The sequence below is a fragment of the Halichoerus grypus genome, chromosome 8, assembly GCF_964656455.1.
Source record: "Halichoerus grypus chromosome 8, mHalGry1.hap1.1, whole genome shotgun sequence".
In the NCBI taxonomy this organism is placed as follows: Eukaryota; Metazoa; Chordata; class Mammalia; order Carnivora; family Phocidae; genus Halichoerus; species Halichoerus grypus.
The window spans coordinates 119,387,246-119,409,686 of NC_135719.1; the positions used below are offsets into that span (position 1 = coordinate 119,387,246).

At 39.1% G+C, this 22,441-nt stretch overlaps 2 protein-coding genes and 1 pseudogene across 8 annotated transcripts in view; 2 read left to right on the plus strand and 1 right to left on the minus strand.

The window, feature by feature from the left end:
* The window catches only part of ZFYVE26 (zinc finger FYVE-type containing 26), a 63,372-nt gene extending 61,130 nt beyond the window's left edge, over window positions 1-2,242 (minus strand). For both annotated transcript variants that reach the window (XM_078053833.1, XM_036071183.2), the window contains exons 1-2: window positions 2,183-2,242; window positions 1,416-1,692 (exon numbers count right to left, since the gene is read on the minus strand). In XM_078053833.1, the coding sequence (XP_077909959.1) occupies window positions 1,416-1,609 (194 nt within the window). In that variant the 5' untranslated portion in view covers window positions 1,610-1,692; window positions 2,183-2,242. The remainder of the gene's footprint in view (window positions 1-1,415; window positions 1,693-2,182) is intronic.
* A 1,464-nt stretch (window positions 2,243-3,706) lies between these two features.
* RAD51B (RAD51 paralog B) overlaps window positions 3,707-22,441 on the plus strand; it is a 561,771-nt gene continuing 543,036 nt past the window's right edge. For all 6 annotated transcript variants that reach the window (XR_013440743.1, XM_078053834.1, XM_078053838.1 and 3 more), the window contains exons 1-4: window positions 3,707-3,758; window positions 6,787-6,897; window positions 7,970-8,083; window positions 14,664-14,780. Coding sequence is in view for 5 of the 6 variants with exons in the window: in XM_078053834.1 (XP_077909960.1) it covers window positions 6,814-6,897; window positions 7,970-8,083; window positions 14,664-14,780 (315 nt within the window). In the remaining variant the exon portion in view is untranslated. The remainder of the gene's footprint in view (window positions 3,759-6,786; window positions 6,898-7,969; window positions 8,084-14,663; window positions 14,781-22,441) is intronic.
* Window positions 11,249-12,250, plus strand: LOC144382792 (elongation factor 1-alpha 1-like; annotated as a pseudogene).

A 22,441-nucleotide genomic window follows, 5' to 3' on the forward strand; every position in this document is an offset into this window, starting at 1 on the left:
AACGAGTTTCTACTGACCTTTACTCTTTTGTGACCCAAGATTTAGATTTCACTGTTCAGTCTGTTTTAAACCTAAACAGGCAAGAAGACATTGTCCTAATGAGAAATTTTCAATTTTATGATAAATCAATAAAACTAGAACCAGAACAGGGTCAGCAGCTTTCATTTAAAAAAAAAAAAAAAAAAAGAGGAAAAAATATCGCACCCCTACCTCCAACTCCCTATCTAGTCTTTATTATTTTTAAACGAAATAACATTCATAGAAAACCATAAAAGCAAGGCTCCCTAAAGTATATTCTTGAAAATAGAAACTGAATCAAGTAGTCTTAAAGAAAAAAAAGGAACTTCATGAAAATTTATTTTTAACTCTATGCTGAAAACAGGGGTATAGGAATTCATAAGGCTTTCTTTGAAGATAGTAATTTAGACAGAAACTGGCTAGAACCCAAATGAAAAAAAATAAAGGGAAAAAAGAATCACCTAAGTCTCTATATGTGTGTTCATACAATACAACATAGCTGTCGAAGTAAAAAAAAAAGTGAAGGAGAGACTAGACAGCACATTTAATTGTTATACCACTGGTTGTTAATAGCACTGCCAGGAAGAGCTTCATTAGAAATTCAGATAGAGAACAGTGCTTGCTAGGGTACAAAGAGGGGTCAAAATACAAAGAGGTATTCCCAGGGAGTGAGGGAATTCTTTTGTGGTGATGGAAGAGTTCTCTATCTTGATTTTAGTAGTAGTTACATGAATCTGTACCTGGATAAAACTGCATAGAACTACATACATAAAAACAAATACACATTAAAAAAATGGTGACAACTTAATAAGGTCTGTAGTCTAGTTAACAGAAATGTACCAATGTCAAATTTCCTGATTTTGATATTGTACAATATGTATATGAGATATCACAATTGGGAGAAGCTGTGGAAAAGGTACTCTGTATTTTTTTTTGCATTTTGTGAATGTAAAACTTATTTATATAACTTTCAATACAATATTTATATAATTATTTCAAAATAAAAACTTTAAGTGAATTGACTTCCAGTCCTTTGTTAAAGCTGTAATACCTTCAATTACATAAGCAAGAAGAGAGCAGGGTTTGCTTTTCTGGAGGCAAAGGAAATGCTTTTCAATGCAGTTCCACCATCTACTTTAATGATAATAATCAAGAAACGGTGGTTTCAGGCACACTTTGCTGGCCAGGCTTAAATGTAGTTTCAGATGATAACTGAAGGCCAAGCCGATTAAGTACTAAACATGTATTAGAGAGGTAAATTTTCAGAGCATGAGAAATACACTCTGCCTCTGAGAATTCTTCAGAGGGTAGGTGAGAGAGGCACGTTGACCAGAGCCCAAATACTGACCTTGTGTCTCCTGCCCTGTGACTGCCTAGAATAAAGAGAGATCCCTTACCTCAGCTGATCTGGACACACCACCAGCGCCTGAAGAATATCTTCCACCTTTTTTGGGATATCCCCTTGTGCCTGGTGTAGCTGAGGTACACATGCCTGAGCCAGCTCCCATTCTCCTCTGCGCAGGCACTCACAGAAAAACCCAAAAAGTTGCTTCTGAGAAGCAGTTTCCTCTTGTCCAAATGGATGATGCATTTTCCCAGCACAGAGTGCAGGGAGATAGAAAAAGATGAATTACGCAGAACACATTGTCAATTTTCTCAGTCGTGGAGCACCTCCTAGAAACAATACACACCACAATGAGGAGAAACGGAAGAACTATAATTAGACAAACTAGTAACTACTAGCCCGGCTGGGAAGAGCGGGACTTACTTCCCTAATTATTGTTTTAAGTTTGATTTGAGATGTTACTCTTTTTGAGAAGTTCCACCTTTCCCCGAGGGGTGGATCCCATCTCTCTACAGGCATCCAATACTTAATTAATCTTAATGGTCTATTAGCTCGGAGTGCAGACCCATAACTGTACTTTCGTATTCCCCACTTAACTTTACGCCCATTCCGACTCCAAATCCCCAGGTGGTCGCCTCCTTAAGGATGAGAAATTCAGCAAGAATCTCCCTAGTTTGAGCCCTCTCTTAAGGCAGAGGAGTGAGGTCTGGAGAAGAGTCTGTGTTAGGGCTGAAGGACCGTGGGGATCGGGGCTGAGGGACGCTCCATACAGGGGTCGTGGAGAGCGCCCCCGCCTTCTTTGGGGCGCCTTACACTCACCCTCTCCCGGTGCCCAAAGCAATAGAGCTTCCAGCGCAGCCATGTTTGAACCGAGTCAGGTGATAAGTCCCATTCGGGAGGTTGCCCGATGGCGGGGTGGGGTGGGACGACCGACAGCGGCTACTCCTATTGGTCAGTGGAGGGACGATGCAAATAAGGCGCCATATTTGTTTGGGTCACGTGACGTCACCTCTTCGGACTAGAGAAAGCTAGGACACCGAAAGAGTAAATCAGCTACCTGGCTAATAAGGACAGTTCCTCTCAGTTTTGACCACTCCTCCGCTCAGCACCTTCTGTTTTGCGTTCGGCGGAGCTGGAGCCAGGAATATCAGTGTCCCTTGATTTTTTCTTCTCTCTTTTACTCCCTAGCATTTGAAGTCAGCTTTTAATAAGTGCTAGCCAGTGGCAGTGTTTTGCCAGGCCGTGGGAATACGGAGAGCAAGGAAACCTGGATCCTCCTCCATTGTTATTCTATCCACTTGGGCTCTCTTATAATTCCAGAATCCTACTTCCTGAATTCCCATTTTCTGCCTAATTCCATTGATTTACTTGCTCATTTACCGGACAACCGTTAATTGAACGGGGTGCTAGGCCCTACTTTACCGGCTGATTAAGTTACGAACCCTGTCCTCGAGCTCATAGTCCAGTGAGGAGTGCAGGCCAGTAATTAGGATACAGTAGGCTAAATTATAGGATAGAAAGTGCACAGAGAGATGAGAGCAAAGAACGAGCAAAAGCTTTTTTGCAAATATAATACTGTAATCTGAAACCGAGTCTTAAAGCAACAGTTTACTAAGCTTCCTTATCACAGCTGCTTTTACACATAAACTTCTGTTTGGTTTCCTTCATGGTCTCCTTAAACTACAGACTCTCATGTTTCCCCATTAAGTGTTTTCAGTTGAGCAATTTCACTCAGCAATTCCCAAACTATTTCATCACCAAAGTGTGGTGAATAAAGCAAACCCGGGAGTTAAGCATCTGCCTTTGGCTTAGGTCATGACCCCAGGGTCCTGGGATGGAGCCCCATTAGGGCTCAGCGGGGAGTCGGCTTCTCCCTTTCCCTCTGCCCCTCCTCCGGCTCATGTGCGCGCGAGCGCGCTCTCAAATAAATACAATCTTAAAAAAAAAAAGGAAAAATTAAAAGAAAAAAGCAAACCAAAATAAACCCAAGCTCTCTTTCAAAACTTCTTCTAGGATAGGTGGATTCTTATTTATTCCCTGAAAACTAACATGTCTCTCTGGTCCATTATACATTTTTTAAAGGTAGTGACAAAAAAAAGAAAAGACACAATTCCAAGCAAGGTTTTTCCTGGCTTCATTTTCTCCTTGCTGCTGTTCCTCTACAAGATTTTGATAATCACTGTATTGAGAAACTGACTGGAACGCCTCAACTGATTTTAGTGTGAACTACAATTCCCTGCAAGCCGGGGAGCCAACCTGGGACTCTTCCTACCTCTGATTGGGTATTTCGCCAGAGTGACGACCCAGTCAGCATTTGGGTTGTTGCCTTGCGGCGCTTTCCGCGGGGAACTGTGAGGGGTGGGGGAAACTTTGAAAGTTGGATGCTACAGACCCGGTACTGGAAAGTTTCGTGTGGGGGGCGTTTGTGGGGAAACGGGATGCGCTCATTATTTTCTGCTCCTTCTCTGGGCCCCTCTCTGTGTTACTGATTTCGGGGTAGCGCAGAATCTCTCTTTGGTCCAGTACACGCCCCCTTAGGCCTGTAGGCATCTTAACAGGAACCTCGCCGCGGGATCTGGGGGCTTCTGGCCTTTTGTGGGGGATGCTGGGAAGCTGCTCCTTGTTGGAAAAATTATTTTTAGGGGATTCTAGGGTGACATTTTCGTCTCTTGATGCCCACCTCCCCTCTCCCATTTGCTGGCTGTTCGGAGTCTCGGCAGGGGAGCCCGTCATTAAGGGAAGTTTATGGTCTGCTCGCCTTCTGGTGGTGTTGAAGAAGACGTAGTTAAAGCGAGGAATCTGGAGCTTGATCTCTGGATTTGAATGCGGACTCAACCATTTGCTAGCTGATAGACTTTGCACAAGTTTTTCAACTCAATGCCTCAGTATCCTTAGTCTGAAAAGTGAGGTAAAACATCGGACGGAAGCTCTTGGAACAGTACTTGGCATGTAATAAGGGCTCAATAAATATTAGCTATTATCGTTAACAGTTTTCATTGAACATCTTACATAAGGGTTTTTATTTTGTTGAGGAGGGAAGGTTTCAGTCTCAAGGATGGAATAGCTTCCCTCACCCCTGTTTACATGTGCGGGCATGCCGTGCACACACACATACAGAGCAGGAATTTAAGTCTGGTGGAAGAAACGAACACGCAAGCTGTAATAATACGTTAATAAGATTATCCAACAAATATGTACAAAGTATGATGAGAACATTGGAGAGGAAGAGAGTTGGGGGCAGACTTTGTGGAGAAAAATCAAGGAGTCAGGACTGACTGACCATTGGTGTAACCTACCAGTATATTGTGGCTGGAGAGCTGATAAGTGAGGTGGCAAATGATGTTTTGCTGTCTGAATTGATAATGGTAATGATTGTTAACCTTGAGCTCTGTGTGTCAGACACCATCCAAATCCTTTAATCTTTCACTATGTTCTTATGAGGTAAATATTTGAATTACCCTTGTTTTACAGATGAGGAAACACTGACACCAGGAGATGAAGTAGCTGCCAGGAAGGCCGGGATCTGGGCCTTGCAATCAGATGTATGAATGAGAGGGAAGTGAGAGACCAGTTGATGAAGGGTCTTTATGCGATCTTAAGAAGTGTGGAATTTATCCCATGGGTAAATTACAATGGTCCCATGGGTAGTTTTAAAGGATGACAGGATTGGAGCAAATTTTTAGGTAGCTGCCTCTGGCAGGATTGTGGCACTGACCAGACTTTTGCAGACCAGTTTGGTGCTTCTTCCTGTCTGCTTCCATAGCACATTTAAATGCCAATGACAGTACTTATTGCATGACTGTAATTATTTGTGTATACATCTCTTTTCATCTTTTACTGTGAGTTCGCAAAGGGTAGGGAATATGCTTAAATGATTCTTGTACCCAAGGGCTCAGGAGAGCGTGTGATTAAGAAGTGTCTGTGGAAGGAGCCAAATGAATGGATTTTTTTTTTTTTTTTTTTTGGTAGTGTAGGGAATACCCCTCACCCCCCTCCCCGGGGCAGTATGCATAGTGCGGGCAGATAATGGGAGTGGCCCTAATAAGCTGAGATAGCAGAGTTGGTTATTGTTAAAGTCCAGGTAGTTTGGGTTCCCCTTTTTGATTGAATTTATCAGTCTAAATGGTGTTATTGCCCAGAACTACCTGATCTGTAAAGACACTATTTGGGAAACAAATCAATACTGACAAATTCCTGCTGAGAGAAATGAGAGGGATGTATTTTGTGTTTGGGAGGTGTGTGTGTATGTGTGCATGCACACGTGAATGTGTGAGAGAGAGAGGGAGAGAGAAAGGGAGAAGAGGGAGAGGGAGGGAGAGAGTTCATTTAATTCAGAGAATTTATATGTTATATAGAAATTTGGGCCGTGGTATTGGAAATAAACTGGTATCTATATTCTCAGTACTATGTATTTTTGTTCCAAAATGTCACTCCTTTTCTGATAACTATATTGCTTTATCTCCTGGAACCATGAAGAGTTCCTGTTTCTACTCTATCCAAAGCATATCTTTCCATCTCAGTGAGAAACACAACTTCTCCTTTGCATGCATAATGAAAGGAATCACAGTGATTGTGTTCTAGTTCTCTGAAGGCAAATATTTCATGAGCCTCGTTTAGCCCTAGTGAAGTTCAACAACAAGAGTGAAATTTAATTGCATGTGAGAATGTGAGAAGCTAATACAATAAAAACAATTTCAGTTTGTAAATAAGACCTGAAATAATAAAATCTCATTTGATTCAGAGGTTTGCTCTGCCTCATAGAAAAAGGAGAGGTTAAATATGATTACGGACTTGTAGTAGGGTGTAACGGTTAAGAGGTTGAGTCTTAGAGTCAGACTTCCTGAGTTGAAATTCTGGGTCCACCATTAACTTTTTCTGGTGACTATGGAGTAGCTAACATTTCAAGGCTTTAGTATTCTCATATGTAAAAATTGGATCAATAATCAAACTTCCTTATAGGGCTGTTGAGAAGATTAAATGTGATAATTTATGTAAAGCTTTGGAACAGTGTCTGGTACATAGGAGGTGCACAGTAAATTATTGTTACAGTGCAATGAAAGTAAAGCCTTTCTAAGGAGTGCTGCTTGGAAATATTCCTTGAGGGTTAATTACGTATCCAAATAAAATTTATAAATGCATTGAAAATCTTAAGATGCTATACAAATGTGAAGTGGTGTTTTTATATTCATGTAAGAAATACCAAAGAATTGTGTGAAATGCACATTCTTACATTGTATTGTTTCTCTGTGTGGATGTTTGGCAGACATTTAGAAGGATCCTGTAGCTGTCCTTTATTTTATCAGTAATATTTTAAATACTGTACATTTTATTTTGTATCTGGAGAAGCTTGAAGAGTTTTTTATTTTGTAGCCTGTTTTGGATACTGTCTACTATTGCTTATGCCCTTTTCCAATTCTTTTCAGGGTCCTTTTTCTGCTGTATCTGAAGGCATGGGTAGCAAGAAACTCAGACGAGTGGGTTTATCACAAGAGCTGTGTGACCGTCTGAACAGACATCAGATTGTTACCTGTCAGGTAAAATTTATGTACTTTTTCTCATGGAGAAACTTTAAATACAAATTAATTTTAAATATACCTTAATAACTCGAAAATAAGCCTGAAATATGAAAATCTAACTTTCTAAAAAAAAAAAGAAAAAGATAAATTATAGTGCTTCTCCAGAGGCTAATTTAAAATAACAGGCCACTTAGGTTGTATTTCCAAATGCGATTTCATTTATCCAGATTCCAATATGTTTGCATTTTGGGTCAGGGGAGAATGCTTATAGCATAATGTAAAGTATACTCATGCCATTTATTTGGGATTCTACAGAAGTTTCGTCCACTTGAAAGAAATTTTTCAGTTACATGAGAAATAGGACTTAAATGAGGAGATGGTATTCAAAATGGATTATGTCTCTTGCAAGCAAGAGAAATTAATAGAATAATTTTCCTATCAATGAATGAGAGAAATAGAGCAGATGTTGCATTTTTAAGCACAATAGTGAAGCAGATCCCTCTTAGGTTAAATAAGGTTTTATGTTAGGATTTAATCCTTAATAAGACAGATTTTCAGCATATGCTGCAATTTTAAAAAATTGCTTTGTGTGTTAATGGTATTTTGATTCCTCTTACACATCTAATGACCCTCATGTTCATACTTGAAAACACTCTTAGAAGTATGAGACTTAACATTTCATTCCATAGTCAGTTTTATTGTCTCAGTTATTAAATACTTCCTCTGAATGATCTCATAGCTTAGTAAGAAACCCATTTTAACCTGACACATTCTGGTGTCTGTGCCCAAATTCTGGCCCAGGGCGGTGCTCATATACACCTGGGTTAGAGGCTGCTGCTATGTGATGTTACTTGATATGTCCTCTGATATATGCTAACTAAATTGGAGAATTAGAAGATAAGTTTATGGCATCATATCTTTCAGTTAAGGCATATGTAGGGGGAAATACTATAAGAAACATATAAACCTTTGATCTACAACAAATTATGCTTTATCTATACATGGATACTGTCCATTAAAAGTTTCTTTTTAATTCCAATATCTTTGTTGCACATATACGTTTAAAATAGTCTTTTTATTGTCTCTTTAGGACTTTTTATGTCTTTCCCCACTGGAGCTTATGAAGATGACTGGCCTTAGTTATGGAGGTGTCCATGAACTTCTATATATGGTCAGCAGGGCCTGTGCCCCGCAGATGCAAACGGTATATATATATGTATTTTATTATGATTTGGTTATGATTTTTGCGATCATTCTTTATCTCATTTAAAATCTTTTTTGGGGGGCGCTTGGGTGGCACAGTTGGTTAAGCAAACAACTCTTGGTTTCGGCTTAGGTCATGATCTCAGGGTCATGAGATTGAGACCTGTGTTGGGCTCCACTTTCAGTGGGGAGTCTGCTTGAGACTCTCTCTCCCTCTGCCTTTCCCCTCTGCATGCATGCATGCATGCGTGCACGTTCTCTCTCTCTCAAATAAATAAATCTTAAAAAAAAATAAAATCTTTTTTGAGATGAGGCAAAAGCAAAAATAGAGATGAACACCTCAAAAATATTGATTCACACCATCGAGTTAGTCCTTTAATGAGAATATATGTGAAAAATTTATGTAGTTTATAAGCTCATGGGAGAGTTCCTAATTATGGGAATGAGGAAGCAACAGGAAGTTTTTTTCTCTGTAGCTAATAGTGATATTTCAAAAGGTCATCTTTGTCTTTGTTTGGGTGGAATTTGTGGGTCTCACGGTTAAGTTATAATATACTCCTAATTAGAACCCCTGTCTCTGTAATACTAACTTTTATCATCATCAGTCTACATCATAAAGTACATATATTGGATTTACACTTGCTTATTGATTGAATAAATAATACTTAAGAACTTTGCTCACTTTTTTTTTTAAAGATGTTATTTATTTATTTATTTATTTATTTATTTTTAAAGATTTTATTTATTTATTTGACAGAGAGAGACACAGCGAGAGAGGGAACACAAGCAGGGGGAGTGAGAGGGGGAGAAGCAGGCTTCCCGCTGAGCAGGGAGCCAGATGCGGGGCTCGATCCCAGGACCCTGGGATCATGACCTGAGCCGAAGGCAGACACTTAACGACTGAGCCACCCAGGCACCCCTGTTATTTATTTATTTGAGAGAGAGTGTGAGCGAGCCTGAGCTGGGGGAAGGGCAGAGGGAGAGGGAGCAGCAGACTCATTGTTGAATGCAGAGCCTGAGCAGGGCTCGATCCTCGATCTGAGATCATGACCTGCGCTGTAGGCAGCTGCTTAACCGACTGAGCCACCTAGGCACCCAAAAACTTTGCTCACCCTTGAGAAGAGTTAAGGTCTTTTATAACAAATCCTCATCAAGTTGTAGTATTATTTTATACTTTGTTTCATAACTTTAGCTTTTCAACATGTAGGTTTAGTGCATGGTTTGAAAAGATCTTGTTTTCCCAGAATAAGAGTGCCTAAAAGTCTGTTCAGTGCTTTACAAATGTATTTATTTAGGTGGATTATAGATTACTTACCTTACATCTTATACTGAAATTTGGTAACCACTGAGCAATAAAGTGGAGTTCAGTTCTATGAAGTGGGAAGGAAGGAATGTTAGTGTCATTTAAAAATTCTGAAATTAATGAATAGATAAAGTATTTTGTTTTGTTCAGATTTAGCTTGTGATCTAAGAAAATACCTCATAGGCAAAGTAGTCAGAAGAATTAGAATTGGAGCTAGGGATTGGCACTGTCTTAGCTTTGTCATTGACCTTGGTACTTTGAACAGCTCGCTTTGTTTTATGGGAGAAGGAAGAGAGCTAAAATAGTAAGTGATGATTCTGTGACCATGTTCAAATTAACTTGTTACTATTTCGAAGCTTGCAAAGCACCAAGAAAGTGTTTTAGTTTGACGTGTGTCATTCTGTTTGGTCAATATCTATGGCATAGTTCTAGTTGGAGGATAAAGAAGAGAGCATGGGCAGGAAATTCACCTTTAGTCTCCACTTCTGCTACCACTTCAGCCGTGGTTTCAATACCATTCCAAATGCCGCCTCACGAAGCCATCTTTCTCCTTTGTTGTATGTTCACTTCCGTAGCATTCTGTAGATTTGGGTCTTGCTTTAAACATTGGCTTAGCATCAGTTTATTTTTCCAGGGAAGATTTTTTTGTTCATTTATATATTCCTTTAACTAGTATTTCTTGTGTGCCAACCATGTAGCAGGTACTCTGTCAGGTCCTGGGGATCTTGTAGTGAACATGGTAACATCCTACCCTCATGCAGCTTACAGTCTAGTGGGAGAAGTCAGACATTACACATATAATTACATAAACAATTAGTATTTGTAGTAATGATAAGTCCTATCAAGGAAAAGTACAAAAAGCTCTGAAACTTAATAACAGGGTACATTACTTAGTTCCGGGGTTGGGAAGGGCTCCTCCTAGGAAGTGACACTTTAGCTAAAACTTGAAGGGTGAATGGGGAGAGATAGGCAAAGTCAGGAAGGAGGTGAGCATGGAGGAGTCTGCAGGCAGTGGGACTAGGATGTGCAAAGGCCCTGTGAAGAGAAGGAGAATGGTGTTTCCTGGCAGTAAAATAAGGCTGGTGTGAATGGAACTTAGTGGTGAGGAGCAGATTGACCTCAGAGATGAAGTCAGAGAAGCAGGAGTCAGATCATGGGGCTTACAGACCATGTAGAGGATTTTGAACTTTATTCTGAGAGCAATAAAAAGTCATAAAAGGGTATAATCTGTGTTTTTAAAAACTCAGTCTTGCACAGAGACTTTATCAAAAACATGATTGCAGGCACATCTCAGGCGGACTGTGCTGTCCTTATTGTTGCTGCTGCTGTTGGTGAATTTGAAGCAGGTGTCTCCAAGAATGGGCAGGCCCGTGAGCATGCCCTTCTGGCTTACGCACTGGATGTAACAACGAATTGTTGGTGTTAACAAAATGGATTCCACTGAGCCACCCTACAGCCAGAAGAGATAGGAGGAAATCGTTAAGGAAGTCAGCACCTACATTAAGAAAATTGGCTACAACCCTGACACAGTATCATTTGTGCCAATTTCTGGCTGGAATGGTGACAACATGCTGGAGCCAAGTGCTAACATGCCTTGGTTCAAGGGATGGAAAGTCATCCGTAAAGGTGGGAATGCTGGTGGAACCACACTGCCTGAAGCTCTGGATGGCATTTCTGCCACCAACTCATCCAACTGACAGGCCCTTGTGTTTGCCTCTCCAGGGCATCTACAAAATTGGTGGTATTGGTACTGTCCCTGTGGGCCGAGTGGAGACTGGTGTTCTTAACCAGTCTCCACTTGGCCCACAGGGACAGTACCAATGGTACTGACCATGGTGGTCAGTACCACTAAACCACTAAACCATGGTGGTCACCTTTGCTCTAGTCAATGTTACAACTGAAGTAAAGTCTGTTGAAATGCACCATGAAACTTTGAGTGAGGCTCTTCTTGGGGACAATGTGGGCTTCAATGTCAAGAATGATGTATCTGGGGGCACCTGGGTGGCCCAGTTGGTTGAGCATCTGCCTTCAGCTTAGGTCGTGATCCCAGGGTTCTGGGATCAAGCCCCATGGCAGGTTCCCTGCTCAGAGGGGAGCCTGTTTCTCTCTCTCCCCCCTGCTTGTGTTCTCTCTCCCTATGTCTGTCTCTCTCAAATAAATAAAAATAATGCAAAAAAAAAAAAGAATGATGTATCTGTCAAAGATGTTCATCGTGGCAATGTGCCTGGTGACAGCAAAAATGACCCACCCATGGAAGCAGCTGGCTTCACAGCTCAGGTTCAGGATAATCCTGAACCATCCAGGCCAAATCAGTGCTGGATATGCACCTGTGCTGGATTGTGACCCAGCTCACATTGCTTGCAAGTTTGCTGAGCTGAAGGAGAAGATAGATCATTATTCTGGAAAAAAGCTGGAAGATGGTCCCAAGTTCTTGAAATCTGGTGATGCTGCCATTGTTGATATGGTTCCTGGCAAGCCTAGGCGTGTTAAGAGCTTCTCTGACTATCCTCCTCTGGGCCATTTTACTGTTGGTGACATGAGACAGACGGTTGCTGTGGGCGTCATCCAAGGAGTGGACAAGAAGGCAGCTGGAGCTGGCAAGGTCACCAAGTCTGCCCAGAAAGCTCAGAAGGCTAAATGAATATTATCCCCAATACCTGCCACCCCAGTCTGTGGTGGAAGAAAGGTCTCAGGACTGTTTGTGTCAATTGGCCAATTAAGTTTAATAGTAAAAGACTGGTTAATGATAACAGTGCATTGTAAAACCTTCAGAAGGAAAGGAGAATGTTTTGTGGACCATTTGTTTTTTTGTGTGTATGTGTGGCAGTTTTAAGTTATTAATTTTTAAAATCAGTACTTCTTAATGGACACAACTTGACCAAAAATCTGTCACAGAATTTTGAGACCCATTAAAACAAAAGTTTAATGACAAACAACAACAACTCAGTCTTGAACATAGGTAAGTGATTGAAAAGGAGTAGGAAAATATTTGTGAAGACCAGTTAGGCATCTACTCCTGTATTCCGACAGAAAGTGATTGTGACATGCGTTATTAGTGTGGTGCCAGTGCAGATGGCATATGTCAGTTGTTAGGAGAGAGATTTAGGAGGCAGAATGAATAGGATTGGTGATTGTTTGCTGGTGGGTGGTGGTGAGAGACGGGAAAGTGACGGATGATTCCTTGAGCTTTTGCTTTGGGAAACTGGGTAGTGCCACTTCCTGAGATAAGGAATGCTGGAAAGAGGATCAGGCTTGAGGGAGGCAGATCATGAATTTAATTTAGTACTTGCTGAATGTAAGGTGCTTATGAAACATTGAATGGAGATACTAAGCAGGCAGTTCAATACATGGACCTGGAATCTGAAGGAGAGGTCTGTCGTAGCAGCAGACATTTGGGAGTCATCAGTGTAAATATGCGATAATGAGATAAGCGTATCCAAGACCAAGTTCTGAGCAAAGCCAACAGTTAAGATCAGATTAAATAATGATGCATCTGAGAAGCAGCAGCCACCAACAGGGAAGAAAAACTGGTGGAGTGGCATACCAAAATATTCCTTTTTGTTTCATTTATATACATACTATCATTTCTGAAGTCTTTGTTCCTTCATTTTAGTCTTTTTTATATGTGTCACTAAACCTATTATTCTAGTGATTAGTACACTTATAGTTGCAAAGGAAGTACTTTAATGTTGACAGATTGGGCAGCCTTTACACGTTTGATAAAATGTCCCCAGGCCCACCTATCAGACAACAGCCTGGTGATATATTGTAGACAATATTCAGGTATTTCTAAATCAGATACATACCACATGACTTTTTTCTGTAGCTTTTCTTTTCTTTTTTTAATGTACCTGAGTATAGCCTTAGAAAAATGTGATAATCCATGGTTTAAATGATCTAAGAATTTAATAGGTGAGATTGGACAGAGATGGGCAATTTATGGCTTATAAATATTAATATGCTGGTTTTCCTACATCCTCACAGAAGCAGAAGGGCCTTGGATTTCATACATAGATTTATTAAGTTGTAAACTTTAAGTGGTTAAAAACTGTTTCTTTTTTTTTTTTAGAAGGTTTTGAGGAATCTCCTGTTTTTTTTTTTTTAAGATTTTATTTATTTATTTGACAGAGAGAGTGAGAGAGCACAAGCAGGGGGAACAGCAGAGGGAGAGGGAGAAGCGGGCTCCCTGCCAAGCAGGGAGCCCGATGCGGGGCTCGATCCCAGGACCCTGGGATCACGACCGGAGCCGAAGGCAGAAGCTCAACCATCTGAGCCACCCAGGCGCCCCCTGTCTCTGTTTCTGTTCCCAGAGTTTATCATAGTATATGGCATGCAGTAGGTACTCAGTATTTGTTGAATGAATGAATGAATGAATGAATAATTACAGTTCTATGGCTTGACCTCAGTTTATTTGGACAATTTAATAAAATAGTAGTAATTTTTAATGTTAAAAATTGCAGAGGTGAGCGTTCTTAAACATTGCTAGGTATGTAATAACATTAATCACATCTTTAAAGGCCCTTTTTCAGAAGAAGGTAGCATTCACAGGTTCCAAGGATTTGATGTAGATATCTTTTGGGGGGCCATTTCTCAGGCTACTGTACGTACCTTCAAGCTATTCTTCACAGACCAACCTTGGTTTGAAAAGATAACTTGAGCATGTCATTCCTTGTTGCTCTCCACATTGACCCCAGACTTCCAACAAGGCTCTTTCATGATTTGGCCCCTGCTTATTTCTCCAGCCTCATCACTGGCCCCACTGTGACCACACTCCCTCTTTCAACCCTTCTAAATGAACTCTTCATTTTTTGTAGTTTTTATTAGTTCCCATTTTCTCCCTTTCTTTGTATGTTCTGTCTCTTTGGCAGAACATGCATATTTCCTTTGCTTAACAGCTATTTCACATTTTAGCTCAGACATCCAGCTCCTTCTGAAGTCTTCTGGATCACAAAATCCATAGATCAGGTACACTGCCTCTGTGAATCCCCTTTCCCTGTCATGGTATCTCTGATAACTGTATTGTAATTGCCTAGTTTCCAGTCCTGATTTCAATTGCAGGGTGACCATAGGTACTAAGGGCAGGGCCTGTCTCTTCTGTCATATCCCCATAGTCTGGCACAGTCTCTGGCATGGACTAAATCTTTGTTTAACAAGTAAATGTTTGAGGAAAAGAGAGATGAATTGGGGTTCCAGCTGCTAGTAATTGAGGTTTGGAGTTTGTTTTCTGGTTTTGAATAAGCATGGAGATTGAAAAGAATGTCTTCTTTTTCTTGTTCAGGCTTATGGGATGAAGATGCAAACATCTTCCTCTCTCTCACCAGCCTTCTTAGCTACAACCCTTTCTGCATTGGATGAAGCCCTGCACGGTGGTGTGGCTTGTGGATCCCTCACAGAGGTAAAGGAGAAACTTTCCAAACTTCCCATTGACCTATAACTTTCAGAGCCAGGGGAAAAAGTTTAGTTGAAAAACATGAATTATTTCATGCCTCAAGGGCATGGTTCTCCATTCAGGACCTAGTATAGTTGCTTTGCAAAAATAAAGATATTCAAAACAGTCCTTGCTGACCACCTAAAGTCTGCTTAGGTTGCTGTTTCTTAAAATTAACTTAGAAAACAATGAATATTATGAAATAGTATGAAAAATTGGGGGGAATTAAAAAAGGAACACTACTTAGTGTATTAGGAAGGAAGCTTCGAAATTTTATTAACGTGGGCAAATCATAGTATTAAACTGAAGTGAGCTATTTTTAGTTTCTGTTGTAGATAAAATTTGGTTCTAGGATGTGATAGGTTGTATTAGTTATGTATTGTTGCACAGCAAATTACTTCAAAATGAAGTGGCTTAAAAACAACAATTAATACTTATTATTTCTATTTCTTTGGGAGCGGCTTAGCTCAGAAATATTGGTGAGGGATGCAATATCTTGAAGGCTTTGTGGGGCTGGAGGGTATTTCCAAGAGGGGTCACTCACATAACTGGGAAGTTGATGCTGGTTGTTGGTAGGAAGTCACAGTTCCTCTCCAAGTGGGCTCTTCCACAGGCTGCTTGAGTTCCTCATGACATGGTGGCTGACTTCCCCTAGGGTGAGTAATCCAAAAGAAGGCAAGATGGAGTGGCGATGCCTTTGATGATTTAGCTGTGGAAGTTACATACCATTAACTTCTGCCACATTCTCTTCTTTAGAAGCAAGTCATTAAGTACAGCTCATGTTCAAGGAAAGGCAAAATTGGGTCTACTTTTTGAAAGAAGTGTCAAGAATTCAAGGACATTTGCTTTCTTTCTTTCTTTCTTTCAAGAGGGGGAGAGGGGAGGGGCAGAGGGAGAGAGAGAGAATCTCAAGCAGGCTCCATGTGGGGCTTGATCTCACAGCCCTGAGATCATGCCTGAGCCAAAAATCAAGAGTTGGACACTTAACTGACTGAGCCACCCAGGTGCCCCAAGGACATTTTTTTTACCTGAATAAATTGGACATGTAATATTATGTAAGGTTAAGGTTTTCATTATGTTACTTTAATGCATTTATATATTGTAATATGATTGCTGATGTAGTAATATTTATCACGTTACATAATTATAGTACAATATTATTGTCTATATTCATTAGACTGCATTATATTGCTATTGCTTATTTACTTTTCATTACAAGTTTGTACTGTTAAACACCATCACTTTTTTTTTAAAGATTTATTTATTTGAGAGAGAGAGAGAGAGGGCACAGGTGAGCGGGGAGGGGGATGAGGGGCAGTGGGAAAGAATCTCAAGTAGAGTCCCTGTTGAGCATGGAGCCTGGTGCAGGGCTCAATCTCAAGACCCTGAGATCATGACCTGAGCTGAAATCAAGAGTTGGACACTTAACAACTGAGCCACCCAGGTACCCCAAACACCAGTACTCTTATCTCCTCACCCCACCCCCTTTTAACCTCCATTTTACTCTGTTTTTTTTACAGGTTTAACTTTTTTAGATTCCACATATAACTGATACTGTACAGTACATTTCTTTGTCTGACTTACCTTGCTTAGTATAATGTGCTCAGGGTCCATTCATGTTGTTGCTAATGAGAGGTTGTCTTCCTTCCTCATGGCTGAGTAATATTCCATTGTGTATATATGCCGCATTTTTAAATCCATTCATCTGTGATGGGCATTTAGGTTGTTTCCATATCTTGGCTATTGAGAATACTACTATGATAAACATTGGAGTGCAGATATCTTGATGAAATTGTTTTTATTTCCTTTGGGTATATATCCAGAAGTGGAATTTCTGAGTTGTATGTAGATCTATTTTTAATTTTTTGAGGAACCTCTATATTGTTTTCCATAGTGAGATTGAAGATATTTAAAAACCACCACAGTTCTTTTCCTTGCAAGCTGCATTGGCGTGCTTACTGGTCTGGTGTTGTGACTCATGGACTTAACCAGGATACTCCTGAGGAACTTCTTGCCTGAGTGTTCTAAGGGCATAGATACTTTAAGCAAACTTGTAAGCAAGAGCAGACTCTGACATTCTGATAGTCATAAATTCAGGTGTAGATTTTTCTTCTTGAAGATGGGCATTCTGTTTGATACTATACCTTATTTTATGCCCTGTCTTCTAAGAAAGATTTAAAAATGTGTGTGTACTGTGCTTGGAGGATGCCTATTAGATAGTTGATAAATGAGTGAGAGGATCTTTAAAGGAAACAAAAAACCCCTGCTCTTGCAGGGTGCTGCCACCAGATGGTGCCAGAATCCTATTGTACATAATCTTTTTGCGCTCTAGCTGGACCTCTTCAAATGAGTTTATAACAGCAGTGTTCCATAGTTATAAAGTTATTTAAATAGCAAAAACTGAACTTAAGATTAACCAACAGCTACTTTTTTATTTTCTAAGTTTTAGAATAATTTTTAATGCTTTTTCACTTGGCATTTGTCAATTCTTTCTGAATCCAAGTGGTAGTTACAAGCCATGTTGGTGTTTTGTCATGATCTCCTTGGCTGACTTGGAGCATGAATACTCTGACTGCTTATTAGTGGCCAGTTCTTTACTTTCTGTTTTAGTTACAGGTAGCCTCTTCAGTTATTTTGGGATTTTTTTCAGCTGAGTATAGGGAGTATTTCTGTTTACCTTTTATTAACAAAATTTTAATGTGTATTTTATATATATGTAAGATTAAATATATCCTGCATGTGTAATTTATGAAGTCTTATGACCCTATGACTTAGTAAGAACCAGAACAATACCAAAACCATTGAAACTAACTGTGGTCTTCTCCCTGATCCTATCTTTGGCCTTCTATTGAGGTGTGTATGTGTATTCCTGAATTTTTACCATTCCTATAATTTTTTCCCCTATAGTTTTCTTTTACCATCTATGTACTTAAATAGGAACTATAACAACAATTTATTTAGTTTTGCTTAATTTTGAGCTCTATTAAATCATTTCTGTGATTAAATCATATCATATCTCTTCTATGATTGTTTTTTTTACTTAATAGTGTTTTCTAAGATTTATCCATGTTGTTTCAGGTAGCAGGAGTATAATTCCCTTTCACTGATGTATCATATTCCATTTTGAAAATATGCCACAATTTATTTATCTTTTTTTCCTGTGAGTGAACTTTTGGGTTGTTTCTAGTTTGCTGCTAATATAAACAAGTCCTATGAAAATTGTTGTACATGTCCCCTGCATCACATGTACAAGTATTTCTCTAGGGCAGGGATTGGCAAACTATTGCCCAATGATCAAATCTAGCTTGATGTCTGTTTTTGTAAATAAAGTTTTATTATAACACAACTATGCTGATTTGTTTATGTTTTGTCTGCTGATGTTTACATGATAGAAGGCAGAGTTGAGTTAGTTGTGGCAAAGATCTCATGGTCTGTAGAGCCTAAAATATTTACTATCTGGCCCCTGTCTAGGGTATCTACCTTGGAGTGATTTCCTAGTTATAGGATATGTGCATAATGTAACTTTGCAGAATCAGGACAAATTGTTTTCCAGAGCGGTTGTGCCTGTTTAAATTCCTACCAGTGATGTGCAGGAATTCTTCTTGCTCTACATCTTCATGCCTTGGTATTATCAGATTTCTTAACTTATGCCCATCTTTGGCATCTATGATCTTAGTTTTCATTTTCCTGATTACTAATGAGTTTGAATATCTTTTCATAAATCATTTGGTTATTTTATTTTTTTTTAAAGATTTTATTTATTTATTTGACAGAGAGATACACAGCGAGAGAGAGAACACAAGCAGGGGGAGTGGGAGAGGGAGAAGGAGGCTTCCTGTGGAGCAGGGAGCCCGATGCGGGGCTCGATCCCAGGACCCTGGGATCATGACCTGAGCCAAAGGCAGATGCTTAACGACTGAGCCACACAGGCGCCCCATCATTTGGTTATTTTAAAAGCAGTTTTATTAAGGTACAATTTAAATGCTATAAAAACTCAACCATTATTAATTGCATAATTCAACATTTGGTAATTTTCTAGTAAGTCATCACCACAATCCAATTTTAGAACATTTCCATCACCTTAAAAATTTCCCTCATGCATATTTATAGGTAATCCCTGCTTCCATCCTCAGCCTTGGGTACCCACTGATCTATTTTTGTGTCTCTATATATTTGCCTTTTCTAAACATTTCATATAAGTGGAATCATATTAAAATGTAGTCTTTTGTCTTTGGTTTCTTTCACATAGTGTGATGTTTTTAAGGTTCATCCATGTTGTAGCATGTATTAGTAGTTTGTTCCTTTTATTATATTTTATTTTTTTAAAGATTTTTAAAATTTATTTATTTGACAGAGAGAGAGACAGCGAGAGCAGGAACACAAGTAGGGTGAGTGGGAGAGGGAGAAGCAGGCTTCCCGCTGAGCAGGGAGCCCGATGTGGGGCTCGATCCCAGGACCCTGGGATCATGACCTGAGCTGAAGGCAGACGCTTGACGACTGAGCCACCCAGGCACCCCTAGTTTGTTCCTTTTAATTGTTGATTTGTATTCCATTGTATGGCTGTAGCACATTTTGTTTATCCACTCATCAGTTGATGGACACTTAGATTGTTTCCATTTTTCATGTATTAGGAATGATGCTGCTATGAACATTCACGGATATGTCTTTGTATGGACATAAGTTTTTGTTTCTCTTGGGTAGATTACTAGGAGTGAGTGGCTAGATCCTATGATAGCTGTATGTTGAACTTTTTTTTTTTTTAAGGTTTTATTTATTTATTTGACAGAGAGAGACACAGTGAGAGAGGGAACACAAGCAGGGGGAGTGGAAGAGGGAGAAGCAGGCTTCCTGCTGAGCAGGGAGCCCAATGTGAGGCTCGATCCCAGGACTCTGGGATCATGACCCGAGCCGAAGGCAGATGCCCAACGACTGAGCCACCCAGGTGCCCCTGTATATTGAACTTTTTAAGAAACTGCCAGACTGCTTTCCAAAGTAGCTGTACGATTTCACATTCTCACTAGCAAAGTGTGATGGTTTGTTTCTCCACATCCTCACTAACATTTAGTATTGTTTAGCTCTTTGATTTTAGCTATTCCAGTGGGTGTATAGTGGTATTTCATTGTAGGGTTTTTTTTTTCTCCCTCTTGTGCCACTGGGGGGACCATAGGCAACCTCATCCCCACTCTCGCAGCCAGGCTTGTGGAATTGCCAATTTCATTGTAGTTTTAATTGCACTTCCTTAATGACTAATGATATTGGACACCTATTCATGTGCTTACCGGCCATTTGTGTATTTTCTTTTCTTTTTTTTTTTAAGATTTATTTATTTATTTTAGAGAGAGAGAATGCCTGTGCGTGAGCAGGGGGAGGGGCAGAAGGACAGGGAGAGAGAATCCTCAAGCAGACTCCCTGCTGAGAGTGGAGCCCCAGGTGGGGCTTCAGCCCATGACCCTGACATCGTGATCTGAGCCAAAATCAAGAGTCAGAGCCACCCAGGCACCCCCATTTGTGTATTTTCTTAAGTGAAATGTCTGTTCAAATCTTTTGCCTATTTTTTAATTGGTTGTTTTCTTGTTACTCAGTTGTAAGCCATTCTTTATACATTCTGGATACAAGTCCTTTATCAGATATAGGATTTGCAATTGTTTTCTTCCAATCTGTGGCTTGTTTGTTCATTGGTTTGTTCATGGTAGCTTTTGGAGCTTTTAATTCTGGTGTAGTCCAGTCTATCAGTTTTTTTCTTTTATAGATTGTGCTTTTGGTCATCTCTACAAATTCTTTGTCCAGCCAAAGACACAGTGAGTTTTTGCTATGTTTTCTTCTAAAGTTTTATAGTTTTAGGTTTTACATTTAGTTTATGATCTATTTTGAGTTAATTTTTGTGTGATCTATTTTGAGTTAATTGGTAGAATAAATTGTGTAATATCTCTTTTTTAATATTTTATAATAGTTTGTACAAATTAGAATTATTTGTTTCTTGAATATTTGATAAAACTTGTCTGAAAAATTGTCTGATCTTGGTATTTTCCTTGTGGGAAGATTAAAAAAAATGAAATCAATTCCTTTATGATTTATAGGACTATTCAGGTTTTCTATTTCTTCTTGAGTAGTTTTGGTGAATGATATTTTTAGGAATATGCCCATAAATCTTTAATTTTTCAAATTTATTGTCATAAAGTTATTCACTGGACTCTCCTTATCTTTAAATCTGGTTTTAAAAAAATTTTAAAAAATCTGGTTTTATATGTGATTTATTTTATTTTATTTTATTATGTTATGTTAATCACCATACATTACATCATTAGTTTTTGATGTAGTGTTCCATGATTCATTGTTTGTGCATAACACCCAGTGCTCCATTCAGTACATGCCCTCTTTACTACCCATCACGAGGCTAACCCGTCTCCCCACCCCCCTCCCCCTATATGTGATTTTCTTCCCCTTTTCATTCCTAACATTACTTATTTTGTCTTCCTTTTCCCTTTCTTTTAAAAAAGTCTGGACAGAGTTTTGAATATTATTATAGTCTTTTTTTTTTTTTTTAAGATTTTATTTATTTGTCAGAGAGAGAGAGTGAATACAAGCAGGGGGAGTGGCAGGTAGAGGGAGAAGCAGGCTCTCTGCTGAGCAAGGAGTGTGATGTGGGACTCAGGACCCTGGGATCATGAACCAAGCCGAAGGCAGACACTTAACCGACTGAGCCACCTAGGTGTCCTTATTATAGTCTTTTCAAAGGACTGTGCTCTTTGTTGTTCTTTTTTGGTCCCCTCTCTCTTTTCTTTGTCTTCTACTTCAATGATTTCTTTTATTTTATTATCTCCTATGTAATTGCATGTTTTCTGCCATTATTCCCCCCACCCCCAAACTTCTTGTACATTTAATCCATTAACTTTCAGTTTTTCTTTTTTTTTTTTTTAACTCTGAGCTTGAAGGCTATGAATATCCATTGCTTCATTTTTTTTTTTATATAAAGCATTTTCATCTTTACTTAGTTCTAATGGTATTTTAAAATTTCCATTATGATTGCTTCTCTAATTCATGAGTTATTTGAAATTTTTGAAAATCTAATTTATTTAATTAAAAAATTTAGTTTTTCAAAATTAGATTGTTAACCTAAATTCATTTGGTCAGAGAATTTTATGTGATACCGATTCTCTGAAAATTTCTGAAACTTGTTTTAAGGTTTAATATGTGATCGATTTTTATAAACACTTCAGGTGCGATTGAGAGGAATGATTATTCTCTAATATTTGAATGCTCTGCATATGACCATTAAATTAAGCTTGTTATTTGGGTTGTTCAAATCTTCATCTTTACCAACTTTTTTTTTCTCAGCCCGACCTAATAGTAATTTAGAGAAGGTTGTTAAAATGTTGTTGAATTGACAAATTTACTTGTAGTTCTATTATTTTTTACTTAATGTATTTTGAGCCTATTTTATTGTGTTTTAACTTAACATAATTTAGAATTGTCATATGTTTCTAGAGAACTGAACCATGTACTATGGTTCTTCTATGTAGCACTTGTCACTGTTAAAGTTGTAGTGTTCGTATGATTAATTAGTGCATGTCTTCCTCACTGGAGAATAAATTCCAAGTGAGCAGGGATTGTGTCTTTTTATTTTTATT